This window comes from Maylandia zebra, linkage group LG1, assembly GCF_041146795.1.
Source record: "Maylandia zebra isolate NMK-2024a linkage group LG1, Mzebra_GT3a, whole genome shotgun sequence".
Lineage (NCBI taxonomy): Eukaryota > Metazoa > Chordata > Actinopteri > Cichliformes > Cichlidae > Maylandia > Maylandia zebra.
Genome location: NC_135167.1, coordinates 18,852,131 through 18,869,129, shown reverse-complemented (window position 1 = coordinate 18,869,129; position 16,999 = coordinate 18,852,131). Strand labels below are relative to the sequence as shown.

Below are 16,999 nucleotides of genomic sequence, written 5' to 3'. Positions count from 1 at the left end.
GGTTAGGCATTCATTTTTGATGGTTAGGGTAAGTGGCTAGGGAAAGCATTATGTCAATGAGATGTCCCCCACAAGGATATAAATATGCACAAGTGTGTGTATGTATGTGTATAAACTTCCACAACTGTGGATTACTGAATGCATATTTAGGTTAAAGAGAAGAGATGGCTGAATAGCAAGGTGCTAAGAAATACTTTGTAGTCCAACATGATTACCTTATCATGTAATAGTCACTTCTACTGTGGGCATTTCTAACAATATAAATGGTAGTAGCATTAATTTGCAGCATTCACTGTATTTCTTTAAGTTAATTGAGATGTCCATTTCCTGTAGACACCCTGAATACTCTGAGACGGCGGCCCCCAGCATCACAGGGCCAGCGCCAAGCTCAGGGCCAGCGCCAAGCTCAGGGCCAGCGCCAGCAGCGTCAGCAGCGTCAACAAAGAGAGCAGTATCAAATGGGACTGTTGAGACAATGAGGCAAAAGTCCGCTTGTTGCCTTGGTTCTTCTTCGTGCCTACAATCGGAGCACCTTACTCCAAAGAGTTACCTTTACCACTTATTGCAGAATTCTGAGAACTTGCAACTGAAACCTTTTTACTGGACAAAACCTGATGTATTTTTGGGTCTAACAAACTCACTCACCTCTGCTCTAAGAGCAAGACTAGCAGTGGTTCACTTAGCTTTTATAGGAAATACATTTTTCCAAGGATGAACGGGGGAGAAATTTACTGATCTCCGTTATTTAATCTTAATCTTCTTTCTTTTTTTTTCTTTTTTTTAAACCTTTGAATTTTTTTCTTTTTTGTGGAGGAGAGAAAAGCAAATTTATTAGTTTTTCACAAATTTCTGCTGCCAATCAAAAACAGATCTGAGACTTTGTGTTTGAAAAGAACCTGTTTTTCTTTTGCCAATGTGACTTTTTCCCCCCAATACATATAATATTTTTTTTGTAAGGCATACTTCTGTTCCTTCTGTGTGCAAATATATAAATGTTGAGGTCGTTTTGTCTTTTGTTTCACATGAATTTATTTTTCTTTGAATGGAGATCGTTCACTGTTTTAATTCATCTTCTCAGGATCAATAAAATGACAGAATACAAGTGTAAAGACGACTGCTTACAGATGTCTGGGTAGAGTCTCTTCTGGCTCAGGCCTACAGGTCACGTAAGCTGCCATCCAAGGCAGAGGACAGGACTGGAAGAATGTATATAAATGAGCTCGATAAGACCAGTCAGTCATCTGGTGGTCTGAATTTGTGTATTTGTAGTTGTGATATGGTTTGCAGATGTGTTTACAACAAAATACTTGAGGTGGAATTGAATGACGAGAAAATAGCTTTTGTTAAACTGATTGTATCACACTTGTATTCTGTAATAACTCTTTTTACCTAACTGGTTGCTTTGACTCTGAGCGGTGAAACAACCACTTTGTGCTACATTCAGAAAAGTGAAAGCTAAACCAGAATGCGTTAAACCAAACAATACAAGTGTACAGAACTGATTAGAGGAGAGAGAAGTCCTGGTTTGACTGTCGTGTCTTTTAACTCTTGTCATCTGTCCATCTTTTCACACATTAGCAGTTGTTAAAGACAAAGTAAAACCACTCAAATGCAGTCAGACCTTTATACCCAGATAAGGAACCTGTCCGGGTTTATATGTGGTTTGTTTTTTGTTTTTTCTTTGTTTTTTTGCTTTTAATGCTTTTTAATGCAGTTGAGATTGTTTCTATTGTGCATGGAGTTGGGAAGTCTAGCGATTCTAATTGTATTATTGCTTTGTTGCTGCTGTTAACAGATCTTTATCAGAGTGAACAATCACATCGCATCAGCCATCCACTACTGTTCTGTCCTTCTTTTTGCTACTGATTGGGGATTTTGTTAACCTTTGTTACTCCCTTTGGTTTTGTGTGATTACATTAAATATGTGCCTACTCGGAGCAGTGTGACTGAAGTTGATGTACAAGTGTCAGCAATCGTTACTGAAGACTGAAACGATGTCTGTGTGATGCAACTTAGAGCATAGCCTTGCCTGATTGTAGACACTTTATCAGCCAGCACGTGAAGAATCCAATTTTGCACACAGATAAAAACCTTTTTTGGCTTAACTTGAGCAGTATTCAGTAAGTGTAATTTTAGGTTCTCTTCAGATAAATAGATACAAATGCAGAACACACACAAACATGATTTGTAGACTACATAACATATGTTTAGTAGAATAAAAGATGCTCCCTCAAATGAGCTCTGTTGAGCGCAGCTGCAATTTAGCATTGTTTTATGTGCAAGGTGCCAGGATGTCTTACAGACCAGATTCTATGCAGAGCTTCACAGAGTTTTAACATTTGACCTTCTCAGTGAGAAATGCCTCCAGCGTGTCCTCCTGAGAGGGTACACGGAAAACCGTGTGCTGCAGCAAAGCTTGTGAACAGGCACAAATGCAATTCTTTTGCTCCCTTTTCTTATGTTCTTTGTCTTTGTGGTGCTACTAGTTATGCTTTTTGTTGGTTATGAGATTTTCTGTGGCTTTTTAAAAAAAAGCTTTTGTCTGTGTGAGAGAGAGAGAGAGAAGCTTTGCTGAAACATTCGTATCTTTTTAAAAAAAAAAATATATGTATGATGTGGATACTTGGTGTCGAGGGTTAGTACTCTGGGATTTTGTTTGTTGATGTTGCACTGAAATGTAAGCGATGTAAACAGAATCCATAATGTTATAGATTCATTACTACTGTCTGATTTAATGCGTTGTCTTTTATACTGTGCCTTCAAATTGTGTGGTTTTGTTTTCCCCCTTCTTTTGTTCTGATTCTCATCCTGCTTAATTTGAATATTTTACTACATTTGCAAAGGTGGAAATGTATAATTTCTTTTGAATTACTTGAACTGCATTAATAAAGTTGAATTTACCATATTGTTTCCCTCTTTGTCCAGTGTTAAAAGGTAGCGCCATGGATTTCTGATATTTTAAAAAAGAAACATTTTACAATTTAATTTAATGTTATTATGTTATTCAACCCACAAATGGTTCAAAGTGATGATTGGTAAGAAGATTCAAGTGTCGCACCTGATTTAGAAGAACAAGATTCAACTGCATTCGAGTTTTCAGCTGTAACAGCCTGCCCTCTGCAGTCATCACCTGGTAATTACTTGCCTTTCTTAATCTCTTAATGAGATTTTAAGACTGATTTTGTTTTCAAGCAATTATGATACAAATTCAAATAATAGATGCGAAATAGGCATCAATAGAGGGTTTTATAAACATCAATTTTCAGTTAGAATTTAGATTAGTTCCCGTTTCAGGCTTTAAAGGGTTTAGCGCTTTAACTTACAGTTCAACCTGTCAGTTGTGTTTTCATTCAACCAAAATATCTGCACATTTGTGACATGGAAAAATGTGTTAGTCCGTAGCTGGATACGAATGGACCTTTGTGCATGTGTAGAAAAATAAACCCACCTAATGACATGATAGAAAAGAACAGTATATTTATTCAGCACTTCTTTCCAGCAATTATGGTTTTCTGAGTTACTCCCTGAATGTACACAACTTCCCTTCAAGGAGGGAGAATTTTATCGCATTCGTTGTTGTTTTCAAGGGCCATTCAACTGATATCTTCAGTTAGATCTTCAGCGAGTGACCCACACAAGTCTATAAGTTGTCCTTTCTTCTGGGCCTTTTTGGTCTCTCTTCCTTACAGCGTACAAACACCATGTCTTCTGACGCTTCCATTTGTCTCTCGTTTGTCATGGAACAGAAAGATGTCCTGGAAAACAGAGACGGTGTCGTTAACACGCTGCGATTAAACAGAAAGAGTGAGTGCAGGAGTAAAGATTAACCAGTCTGTGTATGGGAAACAACCCACTAGATGGCATCAGCAGTCTGTAATGGTCTCAAGTGTGTTCTTTATACGATTGTAGCATCTTTACCTTACAATATGAAGCACCTTGAGCCAACTGTTGTTACAATTTGGTGCTATTTCATTAAAACTGAACTGAATTAATATAATTCAGTATCAGTAATATTACTCGTCTTAGCACTATTGTACAATTTGAGACAACTGTACTTGACTTTCTTTCCTGTTTATCCCATTTTCAGCTCTATTAAATATCACAGTGTGATTTTTATTTTATATTTGGAAATATCATATATGCTCATATATATGTGCTTTGAATGTGATACGAAAAACTGCAGGGTCAACAGAGGTCATCTGTGATGCCACCAATGCAAGTTAAAACTTTACAATGCAAAGAGAAAAAACCCCAAACACCATCCAAAACACAGCAGCTTTCTCTGGGTCAAAGCTCATTTGAATGTGTACAGAGTGGGAATGTGAAGATATTTTGGAAATCATGGACACTGTGTCCTCCGATAGATGCAACAGTAAAAGGACTGGTACTTACATTGCACTCTCTTACTCTATTTGAGCACTCAAAGTACTTTCTAGCCACAAGCCTTAATCACCATTTTCTATGCCTAATTGCTTTTAAAGTGATTTAACCTAACACATAGATGCAGCAGGGGCAGCTCAGGGCTCAGCATCTTGCCCAGGGAAACACTGACACGCAGACTAAAACCACTGACCTTCCAATTAGTAGACAACCTGCTCTTCCTCCTGAGCCACAGCTGTAACGTGCTAATCCGTGAAGGCCCCATTAATGCTGAATGACACATATATTCAGATAGAGCCATTCAGACGTCTCTTTCAGAGAAGAGCTTTTTGCATGCAGCAAAGATAATGCTAAACCACTTTTTGACACATATTGTTGGCTGCTGTAGACTAAACTAGCCTGTCATGTCTGTCTGCAGTTAGACCTGCAACCTACAGGAAATATGTGATCTATCATGAAACAAAAAAATAATACAAAGAAAACAAACAAGCTGAAAAGTATCAATCACTAAAAAACATTTCACCTTTAAAAGTTCAGTTAATGTTCTTAGTTTTTGTCACGGCTTTTGTTGAAATGGGTTTGGACTGGATCATTGAAGCATTTGTATATGTATATGTATATATATATATATATATATATATATATATATATATATATACACACATATATATATATATATATATATATATATATATATATATATATATATATATATATATATATATATATATATACATATATATATATATACATATACATACATATGTGTATATACATACATATGTGTGTATATATATATATATATATATATATATATATATATATATATATATATATATATATATATATATATATGTGTGTGTGTGTATGTAAATAAAATCAATTTAAAAATATGTAGTTTAAAAAAATAGAAAAGGCTTCAGCAGTGTTGGAATCATGTGTGGAATAAAGCCCGGTATGATGATGAAAAGCTGTATAATTATTTGTGCTCTCCATCATTTAAGCCCTTAATTTAGGGGTGTCAAACATGAGGCTGGGGGGCAGAATTGGCACAGCTAAGACTCCAATCCGGCCTGCTGGATTTCTTTAGAAAATATGGAAGGCATAAAGGTTTTGATTTAATTATATATTTATACGTTTTACAGTTTGTTGATAATAACCTCCCCCATTCATTCTACACCAAAGTAATAGATAAACAATTAAAGACAGAACAATTCCTGTTTTTTTGGTGTCTGCTAAAGAAACTTTGGTTAAAACAAGAAAATTTACAGCAATCAAGAAAAACTTTTGGTTTTATGCTGCTAGCTCGTAAGAAACACATGTACCTCCTCTGTGTTTCGCCCGCTTTGACGCTGACTTTGCCCACATTCAGGAGTCTTTTTCTTTCCCAAGTTCTCCAAGGAATGATGGTCTGCACCTTGTCCCACACATTTTCCCACAGAGGAGATGCCTCCCAGCGTATATTGAGCAACATCAGTTCCCCCAAGTCTCTGTCCAGGGTGATCAGGAAGGTGAAGGTTTTGTTACCTGAAATCTTTTCATTGCTGGTGGAGATTTTTAAAACAGTAATCGAGAGAGACAAAGTTAGACGAGAGTTAATCACCCTGCAAAAGGCTGTTGTGGCGGCTCAGACTAGAGCGGGACAGCAGATGAGATTTCCTCTGCTAGCACTGTTTAGCCTGAGACGCTTTGATACACAGAATATGAAGGATAACACAGTTGTCAGGGAATATTGTCTTGTTTAAATTATTCATCCCATCATTGCCATTTATAGTTCTCTTTCATGCAAAGGCTTCAGTTGTTTCCATGTGTGTCAGCTGCTCTCCTTAACTTGCTTTGTAGAGCTGAGAGCCCAGCTGCATATTGCATGTGTCAAAGAGTGCTCATGTGTTCTGATTTAAACCCGATGGGGGGTTGGTGTTGGTACAGTACTCACAAGGTGATGTCCACAGCTCCACTCTCTTCTTTGGTTCCTGTGAGGGAGATCGTAAGAGAGGGCTCAACCTTCTCCGTCTGATTGATGAACTGGACCCTGAACTGGTAATGATAGACTGAAGGGTGGAAGCCAGAAACAGAAGAAGAAGAGGACACGGTTACAGAGAAACCCCCGACACAGTTTTCAGTTTTTCTTGTTAGCTTTACATTTTATCAGTCTAACATATAGGATAATAAAACATTGAAACAGGAACAGATTTTGTGTAGATAATGGCTGATTTTTGTATTCCTACCAGTCAAACAGAGGACTGGATTCATTTACTGGTGGATGTGGACTGTCTAAACAGATTTAGATGTAAGTTTTTATTCGATAGTGTGAAAAATTGGCAAAAACTGCTCTGTAATTTTTTTGATTTAGACAAAGAAAAAATGTTTTATGAGGCCAAAGTGGCCCTGATCTTTCACTTTTAACTACTAAAATCTAATTTGCTTATCCTAGGCTTATGGAGCTACAGTGGGGCAAAAAAGTATTTAGTCAGCCACCGATTGTGCAAGTTCCCCCACCTAAAATGATGACAGAGGTCAGTAATTTGCACCAGAGGTACACTTCAACTGTGAGAGACAGAATGTGAAAAAAAAATCCATGAATTCACATGGTAGGATTTGTAAAGAATTTATTCGTAAATCAGGGTGGAAAATAAGTATTTGGTCACCTCAAACAAGGAAAATCTCTGGCTCTCACAGACCTGTAACGTCTTCTGTAAGAAGTTTTTCTGTCCCCCACTCGTTACCTGTATGAATGGCACCTGTTTGAACTCATCATCTGTATAAAAGACACCTGTCCACAGCCTCAAACAGTCAGACTCCAAACTCCGCCATGGTCAAGACCAAAGAGCTTTCGAAGGACACCAGGAAAAGTATTGTAGACCTGCACCAGACTGGGAAGAGTGAATCTACAATAGGCAAGCAGCTTGGCGTGAAAAAATCAACTGTGGGAGCAATCATCAGAAAATGGAAGACATACAACACCACTGATAATCTCCCTCGATCTGGGGCTCCATGCAAGATCTCATCCCGTGGGGTCAAAATGATCATGAGAACGGTGAGCAAAGATCCCAGAACCACACGGGGGGACCTGGTGAATGACCTGCAGAGAGCTGGGACCAAAGTAACAAAGGTCACCATCAGTAACACACTACAACGGCAGGGAATCAAATCCCGCAGTGCCAGACGTGTTCCGCTGCTGAACCCAGTGCATGTCCAGGCCCGTCTGAAGTTTGCCAGAGAGCACATGGATGATACAGCAGAGGATTGGGAGAATGTCATGTGGTCAGATGAAACCAAAGTAGAACTTTTTGGTATAAACTCAACTCGTCGTGTTTGGAGGAAGAAGAATACTGAGTTGCATCCCAAGAACACCATACCTACTGTGAAGCATGGGGGTGGAAACATCATGCTATGGGGCTGTTTTTCTGCCAAGGGGACAGGACGACTGATCCGTGTTAAGGACAGAATGAATGGGGCCATGTATCGTGAGATTTTGAGCCAAAACCTCCTTCCATCAGTGAGAACTTTGAAGATGAAACGAGGCTGGGTCTTCCAACATGACAATGATCCAAAACACACCGCCCGGGCAACAAAGTAAGAAGCATTTGAAAGTCCTGGAGTGGCCTAGCCAGTCTCCAGACCTCAACCCCATAGAAAATCTGTGGCAGGAGTTGAAAGTCCGTGTTGCTCGGCGACAGCCCCAAAACATCACTGCTCTCGAGAAGATCTGCATGGAGGAATGGGCCAAAATACCAGCTACTGTGTGTGCAAACCTGGTAAAGACCTATAGTAAACGTTTGACCTCTGTTATTGCCAACAAAGGTTATGTTACAAAGTATTGAGTTGTATTTTTGTTATTGACCAAATACTTATTTTCCACCCTGATTTACGAATAAATTCTTTACAAATCCTACCATGTGGATTCATGGATTTTTTTTTTTTTTTTTTTTTTTTCACATTCTGTCTCTCACAGTTGAAGTGTACCTCTGGTGCAAATTACTGACCTCTGTCATCATTTTAGGTGGGGGAACTTGCACAATCGGTGGCTGACTAAATACTTTTTTGCCCCACTGTAATGGAGTTCAATCAAGGCAGAAAACCGGGAAAATGAGGCCATCAAAGTGCAAAGTTTCTGATATTGATATTTATCTGATATTTATGTTTTCATGTCTGCAAGTTCCATTAAAACACCAAAGCTTTGTGGTTTCCAGCCCAGTTGATGGCACCAATCTAAAAGCCACCCTTTCCTACTAAAGATCTAAATTACAAATGAAATTAGTGGTTTGTAATTTCTCATTTTTTCATTCTCAAAAGAAATGAAGCTGTAAAAAGTCTAGGTCTTGTCGTAGGTTTACTTGAATAACAAATAACGACTAGAAATCTTCTTGGGATGAGATTTTATGCCATGATGACAGATGCACCGAATCCTTTCAAATCTACTGCCACTCCGCTTTAACTTAAATAAAATTTGGCCTCCTTATTTTTGTGTAATCTTGTCATGAAACTGATTTATTTTGCCTTAATAACACACGCAAAAGCTATTTATATATATTAAGTCTTTAATGGGACATATAAGTGTATCCTGTTGGTCAGTTATGACTTTTACACGGCTGTTAGGTCAAAATGACAAACCATACGTTTGTAAGGCATCCGAGACCGTGTTTTCAGGTAGAGCCTCTTGCTGGTGCCCGTGCGGACTTTCTTGATATCATAGCCGAGTGTGTTGCAGCGATTCTTCCGGCAGTCCAGACAGACGCCCTTGTCAAAGGCGCTGTTGTCGCTGCACCTGTAGGCCATGCTCTGCTTGTCTTTGTTGAGCAGAGAGTCGATGAAGAGATGGACAGAGCGCTCATGGGCACATTTCACTGTTTGCTCAAAGCCTAAGAGAAAAATAAAAATGTGGTGAAAATTTTAAACCTGCTTCTCCAAAACAACTTTGATCTGACTTTCAACGGATTGTGGAAGAGCTAAACCACGAAGCCTGACCATTATTTGTGGATCGAGTTCATTATCGCCAAATGGTGGCATCTATCAGCTCTTGCTTCTGTCACATCTCCTATAAGTGACTCATTATGTCTGACACGGCTCTGCTCTGAAGGCCGTTTCTCTGAGCAGCAGCTTGTAGCCTGAAGGCAGCTCAGCTCAGACGGATGGACAGAGAAAAAGCACGGCACATGTTGCTAATTAATTCCTGAGGATGACAGATGCTTTAATGTGGTTCTCGCTGTCATATTGTGAGGATGTGTTTAGGATTGAGAGGCAGCATAAATCCCACAGCCACTTCTGTTAGACTGCATGAAATTAAATACATCTGCCTAAACACAGAAGAAGAAACTGTCAACAAGCAGAAGAGGAATCGGCATCCTAGACGTGGCTTCTAAACCAGTGTTCTGAGGTGGCAAGGCCAATTAAGAAGAAAAAATGTTATGATAGAGCGTGCAAAGAAGGAAACCAGAAAGCCTTTAAGCAGAGAACATACTGCTCTGATTGGAGCTTTGATTTAAACCAGAGAAACCAGAAACTTGAATGCCTTTTCAAACAGGGAATGAATGCCTACTTTATGTGGACTCATCAATGCAGACATTAAATAAATAAACAAATATAATAGCTTTGGTATTCCTGATAAATATGGTCTAAATTTGTAAAAGACTGTTTGTTCAGAAAAATGTTTGTAATATTTAAGTTTCAATACAATGTTTAAAGTGGCCACTTCATTAGATACATCTGGCTAGGGTTGGATGCTGGATTCAACAAGGTGCTGGAAACATTCGGTTCATGCTGACATGATATCATCGCACAGTTGCTGGGTGCACTGTGATCATAAAGGGATGGACAATACTCAGGTAGGCTGACCCTTAGTTGGTACTAAGAGAGGCAAGAAAATATCCTCCACATGATTACATCACTAAAAGCAGCAGTTTGAACCGTGAATTCAAGGCAGGATCGAGCCATGCTGTTTATATCTGAATGTCAGAGCAGAGATTGAGACTCATCAGACCAGGCAGCTTGTTGCCAGTCTTCAGCGGCAAACAGACAGCAGGATGTTCTGTTGTTCTATCCCACACTTACAGACCATAAAACACTGCAGCCTCTAAGAGGCATCACAGAGCTGCTTATTTCATGCTGCAGAAATACTATACTATAAAACAATCATGGTTATTTCTGGTGGTCGCAATTTTTAATGTGCTGTTACAGATTTATCTTACCGAGGATCCCGTACTGGGATATGTGCTCGTAAATGTTTTGCAGGTCACACCCTGGTTGGAAATCTCCTCCATTCGGGTAAAAGTCATAATGGGCCACAGCTTGCTTAATTCCCACACTGAGGCCCATACGCTCGTGGGTGAAAGTGTGGATGGCATCCACAAATTCAGCATCATCAGGAGACAGTCTGTCCGTGGGAGACATGCCTTCAAACAGCGGACCGGCTGGATCGAGCCCTGAACACACATGATATACACAAGCATTGGGTGGTTTTAGAATATTAAATGAATAAATTGCTATTTATTAAATTTAGCTATGAAAGGACTAAAAATCTCACCAGTAATTCTTCCAATCTTCTCCGGACCTGTCAGAAAGCTCCCAGCAAATCCAGAGATGTGAGCGCCGAGGCTGTAGCCAATCAAATGAGCATTTCTAAGTGGGTACTTGTAGTGCTCCTGTAGGCGATTAAAGACATGCATGATTGCTGAAACGTATGGATTTGATTATGGAATGAAAATGTATCACCTTTCAGTCCACTGACATCATAAAGATCAGTGGAGGAGTTTATTCTCACCTGAAGTGCCTGCAGTAGGTGAGCTATGTCTTTTCCAACAGTGCGGGTTTTCTGTACTGCGATTGGATAGTGCTGCTGAGCCAGCGACAGCCAGTCTGTAAGCACCACATTTGCATCTATCAGGTTTGTCCTCACAGCCGTGGCTAACCTCATCACCCAGCTCTCCATTATGCCATCCACCTTCACAACAGCAAAACTAAGCATTAAAAAAACAGCTTCTTACTTTTAAAGTGTTAATATGTGCTGTCCACAGTACAGTCCTGTGCATAGTTCAGTTTGGCAAAAATGAGAGAAACTGCAGTGACTCTGTTACTTAACTAAAGGATTTTTCCTCATGAACCGTTACAAACTGTTGATTTTTCACTTTTCCCCACCCATCATATATTGGCATCATCTTTGTGTTTATGGAGGGTTTTTTCTTTCTTATTTCCCTTTTTGAATTCTTAGTATGTGGGATTGGGGTTTCTGTTTGGTTCTCATTTGCTGAGCTAGTGTTTGTTGGCTTTTATGGAGTCTTAATTCTCATGGTATTTTTGAATTCTGGTTCTTATTTTTGAGCACTTGTCACAAGTTTCTTTTTTAGTGATTTGTAGTTCTTGTGAAATTAGTGAGTTCTGTTTTGTGTTTTGCTTCTGTTTGTTATTCTTCACCAGTATTCCAGTCTGTGTCCCCTCTGTCTCGTTCATGTCCTCATGTCTTCACGTGTCATCCTTCACTGTCTCTTATGCTTCTCCAGTTCCAGCTGCCTTTAGTCTGAAGCTAAATTTTTCTTTGTTTTTCCCGTGTCTTCAAAATGTTGTCCCATTGAATGAGTTCATTCATGTTCCGTATTTATCTTTCATGTTTTACTGTAAAGGTGATTGTTGTTCCTTTTCTGTTTTCATTTCTATATCACTTATGATTCAGTGTTTTATTGTCACCACCTGTGTTGATTACGCTCACCTGTGTCTTGTTCCCCATGCGTCTCTAATCTCCAGCTAATCCTCAGTGTCTCCTGTCCTCCCTTTGTCAAACTGACTGTCTGACATCTGGGACCCTATTCTCAGACTATGGAAGTTTGTTTCTGCCACAGAAAAAACATTTTTTGCCATCCATAAGTCAGAATTTTAGGTTATTTTCTAAAAAAAAAAAAATCTTTAAATTGAAAATCAAACTTGAAATTTTGCTTTTATACCATGACTGTGAAACATATACTATATGGTTTCACTCTAAATAAAATCAGGCTACCTCATACGGGGAGGCATAACAAACTACAGGGCGACTAAGAGGGTTCAACCTCAGCCAAGGCCTGCTTCCTGTTTTGCAGTTTAGGAATAGGTGACCTGCATGTGCACAAGAATGTAACAGCTTCCTTTTATCTGCCATCCTCCACCTCTCCTGCAGCATTCACCAACTTCAGCTTGGTGTTGAAATCTCGCTGACAGATAAATATGATACAGATTGTTTTGTGAATGGGAATTACAGCAAGGAGTTTTTATGTATTTTGGCAGGTGTTCTTAAGTCTGTTTGTGGACAAATATTTTCACTGTTATAGAGACAGCTTTATAGTTGTGTAACCGAGATCAAAATGTTCCATACTCCAAAGAGAAAAGGGCAGTCAAAGTTCAGTGGGGTCAAGAGAGTCATGGCACTAGCACCCCAGCCCTTTTTAATGTACGTTTCTCTGTGTTAGCCCTGCAAGAGGCTGGCGACCTATTCAAGATGTGCCCCTCCTCTCGCCTTTTGACCACTGGGATAGCCCCCCCCAACAACCCTGAACTGGATAAGCAAAAAAAAGGTTGAATGATGGATAATGTACGTATAAATCTCTACCAAAACTTTAGTAATCTTGAGTTGTGACGGGTGTGGTCTGGGAACTAACTGCTATTGTGGCTGACATGATCCGATCCAAAATTTAATTACATTTCAGTGCAGATCCACGTGTCTACCTCATGGTGTGTTTTTTCAACATGTTTCAGCCTTTTGAAGACGTTTCCCTCCCTGTAGTCAAGTTCCATGTTTAGTATCCAGTGGCTTAAGTCAGCGAAGCGTAAAGAGAGAAAAGGGAGTTGACCTTACCGACCACCCATGAGTGATGATGATGAGGGGATTACTGCTGTTGAAGCCACAGGAGGTGAGAGTGTGCAGCTGCAGAGGGTCCAGCGTGCAGGTGTCCTCACCTCCTAAAAACAGCCTAAAGACTGAACTGCTGACATATAGCTCTTTCTCCCTCAGGACATCCCTCTGCTCTGTCCCCACTGCACCTCAGAAATCAAATAACGGATGGATTGTCTGTTAGAAACGAGTACTTTACAGAACACGATGGTTATGCTTACAGAATAATTACAAATGATGAATGGAAATGTGTCAATTTGATAACACTGAGTGTGTTTTGATGCATTAATGTAAGTATTTGAGTGAGTAAACGTGGAGAAATTAGGACAGTCAGTTCCTGCTGAGGCTCCATTGGACTGGAGACTAACTAACGCCCAATCAGAAGCCCTTTGCTGTGAGTCCAGGTCATACAGACCTCGCTGGCATCTGCTCACAGACATCACTTCACAACAAGTCCCATCAGATGAATCTCTGCCAGACTCTTCTATCATTTGTTACGTAAACTCCTCCTCCCTCAACATGTTTAAAACCACAGCCAATAATGCCAAAAACCAAGGCGCCTGTAAACACCCAGCAATGCAGCTGCCTTCATACAAGTTCTGGTTCCTGATGTGAAGCCCAAATCGTCTTAGCAAGAAAAGTAAAAGAACATCCAGCCATCATTTATCATCATTTGCTTTGGTGTGTCTCTTCAGTGACTGTTTATCGACACGATCAGTGAAAACAGTCTGACTCATTAGTAACAGAACACAAACAAACCCTAACCCAGAAATTTGTACAAGAACTGTGTTTACTTTGCAAATCAGTCATGGTATCTATCACAGCGCATAATTAAAAAAAAACATATTTGTAAATGGGGCATGAAGTCTGTCATAAGCCCACATTTAAAGACCCAGTAAAAACACCGGCACTAAAGACTGAGATGGAGAAAATAATGGCAAACCTAAAGGAATATGATTTATTTATTTATTTATTTATATTTATTTATGTAGCGCCAAATCACAACAACAGTTACCTCAAGTAGCTTTGTATTGTGAGGTAAACACCCTACAATAATACAAGGAAATCTGATCTGAGTTAAAATCTCCAGTAACTTTTCCTTTTTGCGCACGTTTTAATGATTTCGTTGTAGGACTTTTTAAAATAATGACAATCATCAATAAGGTGTGAACGCATCCTTTACGAGCTTTCAAATAGTTGAGATTTTGTAGAAAAAAGGCTGGGTTTTAAGATGCTAAATATTTTATTTTATTTAAAAAAGTATTTAAAAGTTCAAAACAACAAGTTCAACTTAACAAGATCTGACAGCTGTTTCAGTTTTTAAGTCTCTCTCTGGATGAACGCCATTCACCCAGATATCCACGTGGTGGAGAAAAGGCTAACAGCTTTGTAAAATCTCCCATAGATGTTAAAAAAACGTGATTCATATTTTTATATTCATCAAATCATTTGGTGGCCTGTTTTTCCCCCAGACACTGGGGGCACTGGCAATCTTGAAAGGACCGATTGCATGAAAAATGTTTTATCACAGGATAAACGTGAAAGCTCAGAACAGCTTTATACCGATTTGAAGTGACTCTTCACTGTAAGGGAACAAGGGAAACGCACACACACGCACACTGTTTGTGTTTCTCCGCTTACTTGTTGCTCATCTGTGGAATCTTAATGTAACTTTTAAATGTAATTGTTCATATGAATTAGTAAAAATAAACATACAGCCTGAAGCAGCTGGACTGAAACTTGGTTAAAATTTCACTTTACAAGACATGAATTTGCTTTCAGCTGCTTCCTGATGTACACGGGGTAGCCATGACAGGTAGCTCCACATGTCTAATTTATCTGTGTTTCTATGTCGGCCCCCTCTGTGATCCATTTGTGTCTCCTCCTGGGACCAAATCGGGGAGCTTTTGCTTTTTAGGCAAAATACTACTCTGTGGAACCACATCTTTATAACTATCTACTGTGAGGCTAAATAAACAGTAAAGATTGTTTTAAAGATTGTCTTTAGAAAGAGATACTTTGGGAAATTATGTGTATACTTCTGCGGTGTACAGATTGGCTAGTTTCGGTGTGAGTCTCATTGCAAACACTTTCCTCAGCATGAATTCACAGCATGAACTACAGTTAAATTTAGTGCTTGTTAAAGATTTTGATAGCATCAATCAATCTGTGCATAAATCACAGAAGCGAAGGCAAAGCATGATATTTCACTTACCTGCTCTGATTCCTTTGATTTTCTTTCCCTCACTGAGGTGATAGATTAAAAGCAAACACCACAAGACTTTGACCACAAACATGCCGTCAGCTTGGTAGGTCCTTTTGGCCACGCTTAGAAAATCTTCAGCGTGTGCTGTGGATTTTAAAGGTGAGAACCTTTTGTCTGCAGATGTAGGAGCTGTTTTTAAGGAAGCCTCATTTCTGTCCTGAGGATTGAAATCAGATTATTTTACCGAACTCTAAAGAGAAAGAGAGGGGACACCAGGAGCAATGGTTCGTGGATAAGGGGGATTTATTCTTATCCTGATTGGCTGGGGGCTGGATCGTGTACATTGTGAAAGAGCAGAGGTATGATAGGCAGGGGATGTGGTACGATGTGCTGTGACCTTGGATCCTCAATCGAGACCCTTTCCAGGTACCAGGGTAGAGGTACAGAATATGTACTTTTTATGTAGCTTTTATAGAACTATGTGTTATTGGCTAAAGACATGACATGGATTAGATGTGGACTATTACCGCATTGCTTAAACCCATGTTTAAACAGTTGACGAAGAGCACTCTGTGTACCCAGGGCACACAGTGGATCAATACTGCACACAAAATTTTCTTAACGTCCCACAGAGTGGGTAAAAAATACAACCGCAGGCATTTGTTTTCATTTAGTAATATTGGGTATTAACAAAATAGTATAGCGTCTGAATCATATTTTCTTCAGTTTTAAGCTACTGTTTTTGTTTTCTTCCTTTTAATGCGTACACAGTCTTCACTTCTGATTTCTGTTTATAATCTCTGCGTTATAAAGAAGTGTATTTGTATTTTGTTTGTCTTTTTTATTAAAAACTCTACGTAATATCTCTTTCAAAATAAATTTTAACATTTGCTTGATTCAGTACTTTTATATTAACAATGAATCATATTATTGTGTGTGCAGTGGTATCAGGCTTATATTTTGGTGTCTTTGTATCTGTTGTCTTTCTGTCCGATATTAGTAAAAAAAAAAAAAGTTTTGGGTTTGCTCATTGCTTTGAGGAAAAGTAAGCAAATAAATAAATGTAGTTTTATTTATATGGCACAAATCAGAACAACAGCAGCCTCAATGCATATTATATTGTAAGGTAAGGTGTTTGGTATATTAACCTTACTATTAAACACTCTCTATACCTGTTCTGAACAGCAGCTATATTTAAAGCTGAGGTTTGTTTAATACATGATGTCGCCTGACACACTTTCAGACAGCAAACTTGATGACCCTGCTCTTTGCCAAGGATTGTGTACATCCATGCCTTCTTCACGTGTGTGCACACAGTTTTAGCAGGCAAGGACTGCCTTTGTGATGGTACTTTAAAAATTTACATACAGATGAGGGAAACATGGTGACAGCATAAAGACTGACGGGGAATCAAAGCTGCCATAAACACTTAATCTAGATCACAGCATGCAGCAGGCTCGGGTAGTGAGAGGCTGCTTTCTGAGGAAAAACCACTGATAAGCAAAACACTTTGCATCCATTCTTCATGAAGCTGTTTAAGCTTCACAACCTGTCTTCAC

The 16,999-nt window shown here is 39.2% G+C and overlaps 2 protein-coding genes across 3 annotated transcripts in view; one reads left to right on the top strand and one right to left on the bottom strand.

The window, feature by feature from the left end:
* Nucleotides 1-2,905, top strand: part of adam10a (ADAM metallopeptidase domain 10a) — a 34,433-nt gene extending 31,528 nt beyond the window's left edge. Inside the window, exon 16 of the mRNA XM_004543082.6 lies at nucleotides 334-2,905. Coding sequence (XP_004543139.1) covers nucleotides 334-479 — 146 coding nt within the window. The 3' untranslated portion in view covers nucleotides 480-2,905. The remainder of the gene's footprint in view (nucleotides 1-333) is intronic.
* Nucleotides 2,906-3,452: 547 nt separating this feature from the next.
* On the bottom strand, nucleotides 3,453-15,578 carry lipca (lipase, hepatic a). 2 transcript variants are annotated; one of them, XM_004543080.6, is made up of 9 exons: nucleotides 15,450-15,578; nucleotides 13,199-13,377; nucleotides 11,141-11,320; nucleotides 10,904-11,021; nucleotides 10,569-10,802; nucleotides 9,000-9,242; nucleotides 6,317-6,431; nucleotides 5,706-5,924; nucleotides 3,453-3,755 (listed from the first exon to the last, which is right to left on the bottom strand). In XM_004543080.6, exons 1-9 carry the CDS (start codon nucleotides 15,529-15,531, stop codon nucleotides 3,641-3,643), a joined length of 1,485 nt encoding a protein of 494 aa, XP_004543137.2. In that variant the 5' UTR covers nucleotides 15,532-15,578; the 3' UTR covers nucleotides 3,453-3,640. The 2 variants fall into 2 exon arrangements, with proteins under 2 accessions (XP_004543137.2, XP_004543136.2); XM_004543079.6 differs by having other exon boundaries at nucleotides 13,199-13,383; nucleotides 15,450-15,540.
* Nucleotides 15,579-16,999: the final 1,421 nt, after the last annotated feature.

What these genes read in the sequence shown, in the direction of transcription:
- lipca (XM_004543079.6), bottom strand. Translation starts at nt 15,531, where the DNA reads ATGTTTGTGGTCAAAGTCTTGTGGTGTTTGCTTTTAATCTATCACCTC. An exon ending in AATCAAAGGAATCAGAGCAG is followed by an intron (nt 13,384 to 15,449) that starts GTAAGTGAAATA and finishes TTGATTTCTGAG; the next exon opens with GTGCAGTGGGGACAGAGCAG. An exon ending in GTCTCGGATGCCTTACAAAC is followed by an intron (nt 6,432 to 8,999) that starts GTATGGTTTGTC and finishes TCCACCCTTCAG; the next exon opens with TCTATCATTACCAGTTCAGG.